We start from the raw sequence: 15,626 nt of genomic DNA, 5'->3' as shown, positions 1-15,626 counted from the left end.
CTTCAAGAACTTTAACTTTGCATTCATGACTTGGCTGTTTGTCTAGGAGGCCTAGCTTTCAGCTTGTCTTGGCTGTTGACATGCCTTCCTCATTAAGCTTAGTCATTTCTAGCTTTTGATTTAAAGTAAGAGATGTGTGACTCTTCTTTCACTTGAATACCGAGAGGGCTCTTGTGGGGTTAATTGCCCTAATTTCAGTATTGTCAGGTCTCTGGGAATAGGAAGGCCCAAGGAGAGGGCGAGAGATGGTCGGTAGAGCATTCAGAACACACACAACATTTATAGATTAAGTTCACTGTCTTAGATGGATGCAGTTTGTGGTGCTCTAAACAATTACAGTAGTAACATTAAAGATCACTGATCACAGATCACCATAGCAAATATAATAATAATGAAAAAGTTTGAAATATTGTAAGAACTACCAAAATGTGACAGACACAAAGTGAGCAAATGCTGTTGGAAAAAATGTGCTGATAGACTTACTCAATGCAGGGTTGCCAAAAACCTTCAATTTTTAAAAAACGCAATACCTTTGAAACATAATGAAGAAGTGCAATAAAATGAGGTATGCCTAGATATGTATGTACATATATGTAGAAATGTATGACCTTTTTTAGGGTTTCTTTTGGTTAGGAGATAAGAAAAGGAGGAAGCTTATAATTTCAAACCCATTGGGAAAGTGGTATGCTATATTTTCTCTTCTTTTCCAGCAAAAATTAAAACTCTTCTGGAAATTGATTCATTACTGCTAGAGGACTAATAGGGGAAACCTAAGCATTCAGTCCAATCCATGTTAGAGTAGAAACATTTGCCAGGCATGAAATTTCCTAGACATCTAAACATGTTTTTCCAGAAAAAAAATAATATTTAATAACTGTGTAGAAACAGGTGCTAGCTAAAGTAAGAATTGTATGCACAGTTGGTGTTAATTCTGAAATTCTTGAAGATGTGAGGTCATCCTCTGCCACATCACCATAAAACGCCCAAGGAACACGTTAAAACCAGCATTAAAAACAGAACATTATACTCTGTTTCATTCCTAGAAATAGATGATTACCAACAATCCCAAAATGCAGATCTTTCTATTCATTTGGTAGGTTTGGTTTAGATTTTATAAGTTTTTTTTTTTTTTAAGATTTTATTTATTTTTATTTGAGAGAGAAAGCACGCACAAGCAAGCGTGCGTGCACATGCAAGTCAGGGGGAGGGGCAGAGGGAGAGGGAGAAGACTCGGAGGCTAGATATTTATAAGTTGTGTTGCGGGATTTTTTCTTTTTTACTGCTAACACGAAATACATGCTCTTTCCCAATACCATTTCTCTAACTCTCCAACACCAAATAGGTGTCCTACAATTAAATTCTGACAGTAACTACCTGAACTTAGCATCAAACGCCCCCTAGGTTAAAGGGCTCAGTCCCACAAGACTGCCCTCACTTCAGATGTCAGTGGCAAGTTTGGGTCTCCAGGTTACCTGCACTTCTGTCCAACTTGGAGAGAATCGGTCTGTGAATATATGACTGCTCAGAGAGTGAGTTGTTATTATGCTGCTCTTTAATTTACCAGCTTACTCTTTCTAGTCCTTCCTTCCTTATTCTCTCTGATCACTTATTACTGTTACAGGTAGTAGAGAGGACAAGGCAGTGTTTTGAGTGTTTGATAACAGAATGTAAGTTCTTCCTCCCTCCCTCCTAACTTTCTAACTTTCTTCCTACCTTTCTACCTATCTACATATTTTTTAAAAGCTGTTTCTCTATGCCAGAGAGGATATAAGCCCTCATGGAGTTTTCATTCAAGATACCCTCTTTTCTGGGAAAGGGTACCTGAATGTCCACATGTGGGGAGAGGAGTCTTAAATCTTGAAGTGTGAAGAGGACCAACTATGGCAGTTTTCTATATTATAAAAACAATTAGAATCCTTCTTTTTTTTTTTTTTTTTTTAAAGATTTTATTTCTTTATTTGACAGAGAGACACAGCGAGAGAGGGAACACAAGCAGGGGGAGTGGGAGAGGGAGAAGCAGGCTTCCCGCCGAGCAGGGAGCCCGATGCGGGGCTCGATCCCAGGACCCTGGGACCATGACCTGAGCCGAAGGCAGACGCTTAACGACTGAGCCACCCAGGCGCCCCTAGAGTCCTTCTTTATTTAGTATAATTATAGAACCTTTTTGATAATACTTTTTAGTAACTCACTATTTTAATAGTGTAGAGTCTTAAATGTGGGTGTCTTTAAATGCTGCTGCCAGTTTCTTCCACCTCTTCCTTCTATAGGATAAACAGCAGGGGGTTGGGGTGTTGTCTTTTTTTGTTTGTTTACTTTTGGTAATTCTGATAAGGCATATTTGAAATATTTACTTCATTAAGGGATAAAGAGTTTTTATTTTTAAAAAATAAGCACTTTATTGCAAAAGTTACTTCACCTTATCATTCTTTAATCTTTAATATACACTTTATGTATGTTGAAGTACTTTAGATGATTTTTTAAATGATAAAGGTTGTCATAAAAATAGTGATAGGTTGTACTATTATTTTTTTATTAACTGAAAAATTACATGTCTTCTGACTATATGCAATTTATTTATTTTAGGTGTTGAATTTTATGCTCCTTATATGAAAAATAGAAACAAAAATATTTGAAATTCTTTACTGCATGCCTTCTGGTCAAGCTGGTCTAGGTATCTTCTTTTTAAAATAACTTTTAAATCTTAGGAGTTTTGAGGTGAAAGGTGTCATTTTGATAGAGAAGAAAGAAGATAATGCTTGCACTACTTACATCCTTCATGAAACAATGCTGTTGTTGGATAATTAACACTAATCTTTTCTCTTACAGAGAGCTGTTGGAAATAAGACTGTGACTTTATTACTTTTAATATTTTAATCGGTGTAAGCTGCTTTTTGTTTTTAAAAATAAAAAATGTTATTTTTCAAAATTTCTAAAGGAGGAAAGAAAAACAGTTGATTAGCCTGTGTGTATTTTGATTTACATTGGATACTTTTTATTATTCCTTCCAAAACAGACACTCCTTGAATATGCAGAGAAATGGAAAACTTCAGAAGATCCTTTACCTTTATTGGAGGTATACACAGTGGCTATCCAAAGTTATGTTAAAGCCCGACCTTATCTTACCTCTGAATGTGAAAATGTAGCATTGGTTCTGGAACGCTTGGCATTGTGAGTAGACCTTTGAGTAAATAAAAAATTAGATTCAGCTTTTTTGTTTTAATTCGGTATCTCAGTCTTATGATAGTTTAATTTTAAATAGAGTAGTTATGGGGTATCTACTGATACTAGGATTATTTATTTTATTTTACTTTGAATTTTAATAAATATTTGTATCCTTACCAATTTTTTGTTTTTTTAGAAGCTGTGTTGAACTTTTACTGTGTCTGCCTGTTGAGTTATCAGATAAACAGTGGGAACAATTTCAGACACTGGTGCAGGTAAGAATATTTACCTATTAGATTTCATTTAGGTATATCGTATATCCTTTTCTTTATTCTTAAAAAATTATTTGGCTACACTTTAAAACATCTAGGGAATAACCAGCATTAATTGCAGCTCTTGTTAACACTAATGTCATGCATATAGTAGATGTTCATAAATGTGTGTTAAATGAAGATATGCATTTAGATAGATTGGTTGAATATTGCACTGTTCTTTAGGAGCAGTTAATTAGCACTTTGCCAGACCAGTAAGGGAAAACAAAAGAAAATGCCCTAATTTGTATTTAGAAACAGTTTAATTGCTGAACATCTGCAATATGCCTTACATGAATTTAATATATCATTTAATTCTTATGAAAACTTTGTGGGGGTAGGTATATTTTTCCCATTTTAAAGGTGAGGAAACTGAGGCTCATACTTTAAAATATTTAGCTACCTAAATTTATACAGCTAATATTACAGAGTAGTTGTTTGAATCAAGGTTCTTTATTCCAAAGTCCATGCTTTTCTCCTATAACTGAGAACACATGCTTTGTCTCTCTTATTTAGTGTTGTTATTCTACCTTATAGAAGTACTATGCAATTTAGTACTTAGTTGTCTTGGAGTATTTTCAAGAATGTTAAACTTTGTTTCAAGCACTAGATTGTGCTGTATATACTATAGCTTCAAGTAAGTTTTGATTAATTGATTAAAAAGAATGTTTTTGCTAGCTAGTTTCAGAAAGTATTTCTCTTTCTCTAGCCAGAGTTCATAAAATATTTTTGGCTTGATGTTTTTTTTTTCTGTAGGAGATATATTAAAGATAATTAGTTTCAAATTTTAGAAGCATGTGAAATAAACTGTAGTTAGAGAAGTCAGCTTTCCTATTTTAATATAAACCATTAAAATCTTCATCAATTGCAAAATTCTTGAAGGTAGGTTTCATATCTTATTACTATTATAGGATTCCATATAGTGTCTTACACATAATACTTAACTGTTGAAATGAAGGTGTCTTGTCATGTCACGTTGCAACTAACTTTTTGATCACGCAATTTCTACTTCAGCATATCAGTAACTCATGTCTTAGGTTGTTTTGCCAGCAAGTATTTATTTTTAGGCAAATAATTATTTTAGAACTTTTCATTGTTTGGCACTCTATCCCAGAATGAATTAAGTTGTTTATATACAAATATAATACTGAATTCCTCATGCTATTTTGTCAGCATATGATAAACTTTTAAACTTTCCTTTTTGAAACAGTAGCACTAGTTGATACTTTTTCATATGGGTTAATGAGAAGGAAGTAACTCTTTAAATCCTTATATGGTAGCTTTTAGCAATTGCTCGAAGAAACTTTCTTAAAGCACTGGAACTTGTTGCAGTGGGGAGACTTTATGGTTTTGAGGAATAGACTAAAAACATAGCATGTAGCTTTAAGAGTTTCCATGACACTTTGCTCTCATTTCAGAGCTTCGTTGGGGTTATTTTATACCTGCTTAATAGCATATGTTTCATTTTGCCTGTGTTTTACTGTTTTAACTTTCTTTACCCCACTAGAGGATAAGCCTCATAAATGCAGGGACCAGTTGCTCTCTTCCCTAGTCCTTTGCCCATAGAAAGTCCCAATAAACTTTTTCTGAATTGAATAAAAACCATTGGTCTTTTGTGTTTTGAAGAATATGCTAATTGCATGAACACTTGGAAACAACTAGTAAGCAAGTTTTAGTGTCAGTTTTAAATAGAATATTGCCAAGGCTATGTAATGAATAAATGAAAAATCATGCATTTAGTTGTTTTCATAAGTCCCTTTTGTTGGAATATGTGTACGTTGTCACTTAGGCCTTGATGCAAATCTGTCCTTTATTAATGATAGAAGTTTTTTTGGAAAAAGTTTTTTACTAACACAAAGGATATAAAATGTGTAAGGTCTTTTATGCTTGGATATTTTGATAGCTTCCTTCAGAAGTAACTTTGCTCTTGGTTTAGATTTTGGGGGAAAAATAATTTTGACTTATCGCTAGAAATACATTGTATTTATTTAAAATTTACAGTTGATACAGTTCTTGAGATTCATCTTTAAGAATCAGAAGTAAAGGAATTCAGCACTTTGTAATGTGATGTGAAATTTTAAAGATAAAAATCTTATTTTTCAAAAGTTTAGTATTATATTTAGAGCCTGATAAGCTTGCTTTTAAAAATCTGTTGTAATTCTTTGGATGTTTATTTAATATTTATAGGTAGCTCATGAAAAGCTGATGGAGAATGGCAGCTGTGAATTGCATTTTTTAGCTACTCTAGCTCAAGAGACTGGGGTGTGGAAAAACCCGGTACTGTGCACTATTCTTTCCCAGGAACCATTGGATAAGGATAAAGGTAAATTTTCTAGAGAGAGAGAAAAAAAAAGAATCATTAGATTAGAAAAAAAAGAAGTACTTAAAATTGTTTTGATAAATATAATTCATCTCAAGATTTCCCAAAGAAGGACCATTTAATTAAATTTTAGCTGAGGTGCTTGAGGCCCTTCACCTTTATTTTATTTGGGGGAAGATGTATTTTTAGGGTATTACACAGTCTTAGAGTAACAGAAAAACTAAAATTTTTTCCCAGCACCTTTTCAAATAGAGGAATTCCCTCTGCAATATCCTGACAGGTGGCAATCTAGCTTATATTTGATAACCTACTTGACAGATGGGGAAGCAGAAGTAGGGTAGTTAAATGATTTTCCTCAAAATAGAGAAGAAATTAAATCTAGAATTCTCAAGTCTTCTGTCTCTAAGATTAGTACTCTTTCTCAAACAGCTTATCGCTCCATCTTATTTTATTGTTTTGTTGTTATTGTGTGAGCTTGGGCAATAAAGATCCCGGTTAAACTCAAACTGGCAGACACTCTGTTGGAAGTAGATGGCTAAATCACTAATAATATGTATAACACTTAATGTTCAGAGCTCAAAAATGGTATATACCATGAAGAAGAGCACAGTTAATGTCTTTGGTACTTTTCTTGAAATTATTTAGGAAAGTGCCCAGATTTCACTCAAACTTTTCCCATGGTATTTAACTAAAGAAGTAAATAAACTTCTTCTGTTGTTTATTGCTGCTTTGCTTGTTGATTGATGGCAAACTTTAGCTTTTTGCTATGTGATAGCAAATGGTGAAGGCTGAGAAAGGAGTGTTAGGTCCGTTGCTTGTGAACACTATGTACGTTGATATTTACTGAAAGGCTTTCCAGACATTCTCCAGACTTCTCTTCAAGCTGGTTTTTCCTACCTGGCTCCCCTCTTACCATTTCTCCATGCTTTCCTGATAGTTCTAGCAATGTTACCTGTTCCTTAATTTTCACAAGCAAATTATTTTTAGTACCCCCCTTCCATCAAGGATATCCACAGATTAACTACAGTATTCTCAAGACCTTGGAGAAATGGGGAGTGGACTCTCATTATTTAAATTAATAATAAGAACAACATTTAAAAGTTGAGAATCTTGGAATTTTTTTTGCCTTTGGCATATTAGTTATATTCCCACAATACTAATACCACTATGATTTTGTTCTTATAATCAAATTATACTTTCTAATCTATTCAGCTTTTGGAAGTACTGGATGTAATATATTAATAATAATATCAGATTACATTGTATAGTTCCTAACAGTTTGAAATGTGCTTTTATATTCATGGTTTCATTTAACCTTGATGATCCTGTGAAAAAGGTAGGATCTTTATTATCCCTATTTTACAGATGAGAAAATGGAGGCTCAGGACGATTGGTTGTCTTTTCTATATTACATTGCCAGTGTTGTAAGGCAGAGCCAGGAATTGAAGTCAAGACTTCTCTCCTTTTTATATCATGCCCTGTTGCACCTAGCCTAATAAAATCGCACCTGGCTGAAGTAAAGAATTAACTCCTTTTTTCTGTTGTCAGTTTCTGAAGAGCATTTTTGCTAAAACTCACGCATTACACTAAAACAGGAAAATGGAACCTTTACCTTAGCAGAGATTTAAAATTCATTTTAAAAGAATATATGCTCAGTTTCCTTACTTGCTTTAATGTGCCTAACATCGTTTCTGTTAACAAAGCCTCTGCCTATCTCTGTGCTGCTTTATTTCTTGTTCTTTGCCTGACATAGCTACTGGAGTAATTTGGGCTATTCAGCCAAGAGCAGTTTCTTACAATAGCAGTGGATTGTAGGTAGCCAGACTTTAATACAACTCAATGAAGCAATCAGATGTTAAATGACAGAGATTTTGCAGCCATAGTCTTTACTTGGTCCTCTGCTACTTAGAATGTCTCTTTGATGGGAGTCATTTTATGGATAATCACAAAAGCTAGAAGTGTATGTTTATTACCTCTTTTGAAAAAGTTGAAGGAATTAACATTTTACACAAAAATAATAATTTATTTACATTTTCAAACTTGATGATTCAAAAGGATGGGGAACTTGTAGTTTTAAATATCCAGCCTCTTAGTTTAACTTAACTACAGCAAGTTTGAAGAGAACTAGAGCTTAGAGAATAATGAATGCACTTCAGGAGGCTATGCTCATTAGTTTGTTTATAGTGAAGCCTTTGGAGGTTTGATACAGTATTTGAACAGTAATCTACTTAATCCTGAACTTTTTTTTTTTATTGACTGAGTTTGGACTCACTACAACCCGGCTAACAACCCGAGAAACGCTCTTTGATTTGGGGGATTGAGGGTGGGTGGAAATGCTGGTTTCACTTTAAGGTGTTAGCATCCTAGAATAAAGTAACTCTAATAACTAAATCAACATAATTCAAGTAGATGGCCTTTGAATATCACAGGAACTTTAAGCTTACATATTACTTGTACCTTTCTTTGGTCATAATCTCAGGATTGGAAAGACCATGAATGCTTATTTTTTTTACCCAATTTTAACTCCCTTCTAAATATCACTAATAAATTGGCCTTCTCTTAAACACCAGTTTATTCGCTAGAGAGGTGGTTTGCTGTGTACTTCAGTCTGTTCTTAACCTATGATTAGAAAATCTTCACTATGAAAGTTGTGAAAACTACGTTCTTAGAATTCCATCTTTTGGATTTAGTGCTACCCCTAGAGCCATGTCAAACAAAGTATAAATCCCTCTTGCATGCCATAGCAGTTGAGATTTTTAAAGATTTTAAATCTAAATCGCGATTCCTGGGGTTTTTTTAGTGCATTTTGTTGTTCTCTTTAATATGTAATTCTCAGAACTTAATGTGTACCCTAAATATGATCTGGCCGACTTTGAGGTCTTTTACTCTCATTTTTCATTCTAACAATTTATACTTTGTGTTACTTAAGATGACATTAAACTTTTTGGGTAGCCTATCATTCTCACAACTCAGTGAGATTACAAAAATCACACAAAAATTTTTAAATATAAATGCTACCCTTAAATTACCAACTACATTTTTATGCTTTGTCTTTTGGCACATGAAGCATTGCTTTTTTTTTCCCCCCTGCTTAATTTCACTGTTAGATTGATTCTGTGTATGCAACTTTTCAGTATTATTTTCAGTCTTGATTTTGTTATTCAAGGTTTTTGTCCTTACCAGTTTCCTCTTATTAACATATATTCTGTTGGCATCCAGGTCCTTGAAAATAATCATAAAATGGTCATGTCCAAAAACCTAGCCCCTGGGATACTTACAGAAACCTTCCTTCTTGCCTTCAGTCCTTTAATCAATACTCTTTGATTATGGTTGTTTGATAAAATATGCCTGTTTTTCCTTATGTCTGCTCCATGGTTCTCCTTTTTTGTATATAAGGATTTGATGAAAGACCATAACACCATAACAAGTATTTGGCTAGAGTTCTTTTAAGTAATAATATTTAATATAGGTTAGTATGACCTGATTTATTATTTTTTAAAATGAACTTTTTATTTTAGAATAGTTTAAGATTTACAGGAAAATTGTGAAGAGTTCCCATATACCCCACTACCAGTTTTCCTTACTCTTCATATCTTACATTAGTATGATACATTTGTCACAGTTAATAAACCAGTGTTTATACTTTGTTATTAACTAACTTCCATACTTTATTCAGATTTCCTTAGTTTTTACATAATGTCCTTTTTCTGTTCCAGGATCCCATCCAGGATACCACATTACATTTAGTCGTCATGTCTTCTTAGGCTCCTCTTGGCTGTGACAATTTTTCAGACTTTCCTTGTTTTTGATGACCTTGACAGTTTTGAGGAATACTGGTCAGGTATTTTGTAGAATGTCCCTTAATTGGGAGTTGTCTGATGTTGCTCTCATGATTAGAACTGGGCTTATGGATTTGGGGAGGAAGATCACAGAGGTAAAATGCCATTGTTATTACATCATATCAAGGGTACATACTATCCACATGACTTCTCATTGTTGATACTAATTTTGATCACCTGGCTGAGGTAGTGTGTCAGGCTCCACTTTAAAGTTATTCTTTTTCTCCCTTTCCATACAGTACTCTTTGGAAGGAAGTTACTACATGCAGCCCACAGTTAAGAGGTGGAAATTTAAGCTCCACCCCCTGAAGGGGGGCGGTATCTACACAGATTATTGGAATGTACACAGATTTGTCTTTCCCCCATTTATTTAGTCATTTATTTATATCCGTATGGACTAATGGATATTCATTTTATACTTTAGTCGTAATCCAATACTATTTTATTTATTTTGTTAACTCAAATTGACCAGTTTTGGCCATTGGGAACCCTCTGATTTAATTTCTGTGTCCCTTTGACATACCCCTGTCATTATGGATTATGTTTTTTATTTGAGGTACTTTCTTGCTTTCTGGCACTGTAAGGTACTCCAGCTTATTTTGCGTATATCCTGCCCCAGTCCTTGAATCAGCTGTTTTTCCAAGGAGGCCTTGTTCTTTTTTCTTAGAGAACAGTAATAGAAACCAAGACCTGATAACTGGGTGTGTTTATTGCTACTGAAGTGACATTGCTTCTAGGGTGTCATTACTTCTAGGACCTCTCAACAGACAAAGCAAGAAAATATCTGTAGGTATACTAATCTGTGTGTAGACACATCAGTAAATATTTCCATATGTAACCAGCTGTATTTATATCAAACTAAATAGGAGGGTTCATGCTGATGTCGTCCAGTCATTCTAGTCTTGTTGCTTATCTGTAACCTCTCACTTCAACAGAATGTCCTATAATTGGAATCATGCAGTAATATAGTCTTTTCAGACTGACCTCCTACCATTGGCCATCTATATACTTACTTAATTAATCAGTCTTAGTGTACATGTATAGTGGTTTCAGAATTGATAACTTCTGTGGAAAACAACTTTACTGATTAGAATACAATGCTTATATACAATTTCTCTTGCCATTTTTCTTATAGACTCCACTCATCCAAAGTTAGTTAGGTGAGCACTTTATTTCCCTACCACTTTCAGTGAAGTTCTTTCATAACATTTGTAATACAGTTAGATTTTTTAAATGTATTTATTTATTTATTATTATTCTTTTTGCCGTATTCTTCATTTCATCCTGGGCTTCCTCAACCTCCTAAATAATTTTTTTAAATTTGCGTACCTTAAGATTTCTTGTTTGTGCTGTAAAGTTCTATAGGCTTTGACAAATCCTTACTACCATGTATCCACCATTACAGTATCATACAGGTAGGTTTCACTGCCATAAAAAAATCAACTATCTTTACCCACTGAACCCTCTCCTGAACACCTGATAACTACTGAATTGTTTACCATCTCTATAGTTTTGCCTTTTCGAGATTGTCATAAAATTACAGCCTTTTGGCCTAGCTTCTTTTACTTGGCAGTATGCATTTAACATTCATCTATGTCTTGAATACCTTAACAGCTCATTCCTTTTTATTGCTATATAGTATTCCATGATATTATGTGTGGTATGAATGTACCAGTTTCTTCATTCACCTATTAAAAGACATCTTGTTTACTACCATTGCTCTTTATGATAAAGCTGCTATAAACATCTGCATTTAAGTTTTTGGGTGGACATAAGTTTCACATGAGTTGGGTAAATATTAGGGGTAAGATTGCTAGATCATATGGGATGACTATGTTTTGCTTTGTAAGAAACTGCCAAACTGTTTTCTAAAGTGGCTATACCATTCTGTATTCTCACCAGCAGTGAATGAGAATTCCTGTTGCTCTAGACCCTCATTGAGTAATTGGGATTACCTGTTTTGGGAATTGTAGCCATTCTAATAGGTGTGTAGTAATACCACATTTTTGTTTCAGTTAGCATTTCTGTAATGACATAAGATACTGAACATGTTTTCATATGCATATTTGCCATCTGTATATCTTTGGTGAGGCATCCCTTTAGATTTTTTTTTTCCTATTTTTTGATCAGGTTGTTTGTTTTCTTATTGTTAAGTTTTAACAGTATATTTTGGATACAAGTTCTTTATCAGATATGAGTTTTGCAAGTATGTTCTTTCAGTCTGGCTCATCCTTTTTCTTTTTTTTTCTTTTTTTCTTTTTTTTAAAGATTTTATTTATTTATTTGACAGACAGAGATAGCGAGAGCAGGAACAAGCAGCGGGAGTGGGAGAGGGAGAAGCAGGCTTCCCCTCGAGGAGGGAGCCCGATGTGGGACTCAATCCCAGGACCCCAGGATCATGACCTGAGCCGAAGGCAGACGCTTAACGACTGAGCCACCCAGGCGCCCCAACTCATCCTTTTTCTTAACAATGTCTTTCACAGAGCAGAAATTTAAAATTTTAATGAAGTCCAACTTACGAATTTTTTCTTTTGTGGATCATGTTTTTGGTGTTTTATCTAAAAACTCATTACCACTATGTTAACTATACTGAAATTAAAATGAAATAATATAAAAATAGCAATACATACATATGTACATACATACATACTCACTCATTACCAAACCTAGAGTTCTGTAGATTTCTCTCAAAGAAGTTTTATAGTTTCACATTTTACATTCGGGTCTCTGATACATATTGAGATCATTTTTGTGACAAGTGTAACCTAATTTATGTTTAGTGTATCTCTCTCGGCTCTTAACACTCACATATCTTCTGAACAATCACAAGCCATGTTTTTAATATAATTAATTTTGAGACTTATTCAGGATTATATCTTTTGCTCAGCCCCATTTTGAAAATAACTTTTTCCATCTGTTTCCATTTGCTCCATTGTTCTGCCCTTTTAAATCTAAAGCTTATTAACAGAACCACCATTAGAGGAATTCTCCTTTTTCTCTGTCATCATAAATAATACATAGTTAAACCCAAGTAGCAGTCTTTTCTCCAGGAGTTACCCACCTCTGCCAATTTGATTGTTCTCAACATTTTTGGTGAGCTAGGGGTCATCTTGGGTTCTAGCTTTAATAACATTTTGCATAGGTTAGTACCAGGTCTCTAACACTTATGGTGCATGCATCATTGGTCCTGAGCCTGCTTTCCATTTTGTACATGTCATCATTTTACAGTCTAAACTCTGAGAGAGCGCCCTATTACAGTCACACTGAATTCCTTCAAATCTGTCCTTTATACTTCTATATTGGGATAATTTGCAATTGTACAAATTATATTTTGTAAGCTTGCCAGTCCTTTCTTGAATCTTAAGCCCTGCAGTTCTCCCTCCCTCCCCAGGACCCCTTATTTTTCAAAGGAAATTTCTAAAGCTTAAGCTTTACCACAGTACTTATAAATCCTTAAGAATTTTGTGAGAAAATAAGTCTTTATTTCAGTAATAAACTTTGCATTTAAAAGTGAAGGTGGAAAAATTGTTCCGTTTTATCAGATATTAGCATACATAAGATATGATATTTTGGGGCGCCTGGGTGGCTCAGTTGGTTGGCGACTGCCTTCGGCTCAGGTCATGATCCTGGAGTCCCGGGATCGAGTCCCGCATCGGGCTCCCTGCTCGGCGGGGAGTCTGCTTCTCCCTCTGACCCTCCCCCCTCTCATGTGCTTGCTCGCTCTCATACTCTCTCTCAAATAAATAAATAAAATCTTTTAAAAAAAAAATGTGATATTTTGGAGAGGAGATGGGAGGAGAGAGCTGGTGATAACTCATACTTTCCAGGTAAATGGGATGAGGTCAGATCTGATTGCATGCAGCTGCATTTAGTTTTGGATAGTAAATCTCCAGTTCCTTCACCCTGATACTTCTGGTATATTTTTCGTGTGTGTATATATAGCTTTATATGTGTATACAGAGAATGCTAGAAAAAGTGACTCTGAAAATTAGACTTAAATCTATTGACAGTTATTTTGTGTTAGGACATTTCTTACAGAAAGTCAATAAAAAGAGCACCTTAAAGACTATATTAAGTACTTTTAGAAATACAGTTGGCCTAACTTGTTTCTCTTTGGTTTTGTTTCGTTCTTTTCTCTTTTCTTCTCTTTCCTTTCTCTCCCTGTTTCTTTCTTTCTTGTTTGATTTCTCTTTTTTTGCCTTATGTCCTTCTCTCTTCTGTGCCCTTAATTGACCTTGTCTTGGCATAAAAAATAAGTGGAACATTTTAGATTTTATTTTTAAAAATCACTTCTAAATTAGACTGCCTTTTACTTATATATAACCCTTAGATCCTTGAGGATCAGTGACTGGATAGAATTAAGCTGATAGAACTTAACTGTAGTAAGCCTATAGAAATGTTCACTCCCATTTTAGACTGATGACATATTTGTATTTAACATTGATTATACTCTTATATAATTAAATATAAATGTAGTGACCCCTAGATTTTCATTTTTACTAAAAATGGTTTTAAAATACACTCATTGGTTTCTTGAAACATCTTGAAGCATTCTATTTTAATGAGTGTATTTTATAATCAAGTTACATGGATAAATATGTCAACTTAATTAGGTTCAGAACTCATAATAAAATCTTCACACGAAAATTTTAGTATTGCATACTAACTGGGCTCATCTATGGCATGGAATTTTTTTAGTCTAAAAAAAATTTTTTTTTTTTTTTAAGATTTATTTGAGAGAGTAAGAGAGCAGAAGTGGGGGGAGGGGAGGGGAGGGGAGGCAGAAGCAGACTCCCTGCTGAGCAGGATCATGACCTGAGCTGAAGGCACATGATTAACCGACTGAGCCACCCAAGCACCCCCAGTCTTCAAAAATTCTGTTTTATAGCAGCCATGTCAGAAAATCAGTTATGATCATAAAGTTTTACCATAGTCAGGTAATGACCATAAAGTTTCAGATTTAATGAAAAAGCAAGCAGCGTGATTTAAGAAATTCTGAAATCTTTTAAGTAAAAAATTCTATTATGAATGTAACATATTCCCCCAAGAAAGAGTGAGGGGTAGGGTGAAGATTAAGACTATCCCTAATTGGTAATTTGGACACTGAAATATAGATACCTAGAGCAGTGGTTCTCAGTCCTATCTGTGCTTAAATTACCTAGAGAGTTTTTAGACTGAAATTTCAGTAGTGGAGGCCTGCCTCTGACCAGACTCTCTGGGTCTGAGCCCCAGGCATCAGTACTTTTTAGAAGATCAACATAATTGTGCAGCCATGGTTAAGAAACACTTACCTGCAGCTTGAAGTGTTGTGTTTTTATTAAATTTCTAAATTTGGATATTTGTGACTGACAGTATTACATTGATATTTTAAATTTATTTTTTATTGTAGTAAAAAACACATAAGAAAATGTATCATTTAATCATTTTTAATTGTATAGTTCAGGTAGTGTTAAGTATATTCATATTGTTGTAAACCATATCTCTAGAACTTTTCATCTTGCAAAACTAAAATTCTGTAACTTTTTTTTTAAAGATTTTATTTATGTGAGAGAGAGAGTGTGCACAAGTGGTGGGAGGGGCAGTGGGAGGGGGGCCAGCAGATGCCCTGCTGAGCATGGAGCCTGATTCGGGGCTCAGTCTCAGGACCCTGAGATCATGACCTGAGCTGATGTCAGATGCTTAACTGACTGAGCCACCCAGTCTCCCCAACAATTTTTTTTTTTTTAATTCTGTAACGATTCAATATCAACTCCCTCTACCACACCTCTCCCAGCCCCTGGTTAACCACCATTTTACTTTTGGTGTCTATGACTTCGATTACTTTAGTTACCTTTATAAGTAGAATCATACCATATTTACCTTTTTGTGATGGGCTTATTTCACTTAGTATAATGTTCTCAAGGACCATCCTTGTTGTAGCATATCCAACATATCACAGGATTTCTTCCTTTTTAAGAGTAAGTAATATTCCATTGCATGGATATACCACATTTT

The 15,626-nt window shown here is 34.4% G+C and overlaps 1 protein-coding gene across 1 annotated transcript in view; it reads left to right on the top strand.

The window, feature by feature from the left end:
• Positions 1-15,626, top strand: part of ZNF292 (zinc finger protein 292) — an 84,957-nt gene that overhangs the window by 37,201 nt on the left and 32,130 nt on the right. Inside the window, exons 2-4 of the mRNA XM_021693336.1 lie at positions 3,014-3,168; positions 3,359-3,437; positions 5,661-5,796. Of these exons, the coding sequence (XP_021549011.1) occupies positions 3,014-3,168; positions 3,359-3,437; positions 5,661-5,796 (370 nt within the window). The remainder of the gene's footprint in view (positions 1-3,013; positions 3,169-3,358; positions 3,438-5,660; positions 5,797-15,626) is intronic.

This window comes from Neomonachus schauinslandi, chromosome 8, assembly GCF_002201575.2.
Source record: "Neomonachus schauinslandi chromosome 8, ASM220157v2, whole genome shotgun sequence".
NCBI classification, from domain to species: domain Eukaryota; kingdom Metazoa; phylum Chordata; class Mammalia; order Carnivora; family Phocidae; genus Neomonachus; species Neomonachus schauinslandi.
The sequence above is the reverse complement of the archived record's forward strand: the minus strand, read 5'-3'. Positions and strand labels throughout refer to the sequence as shown.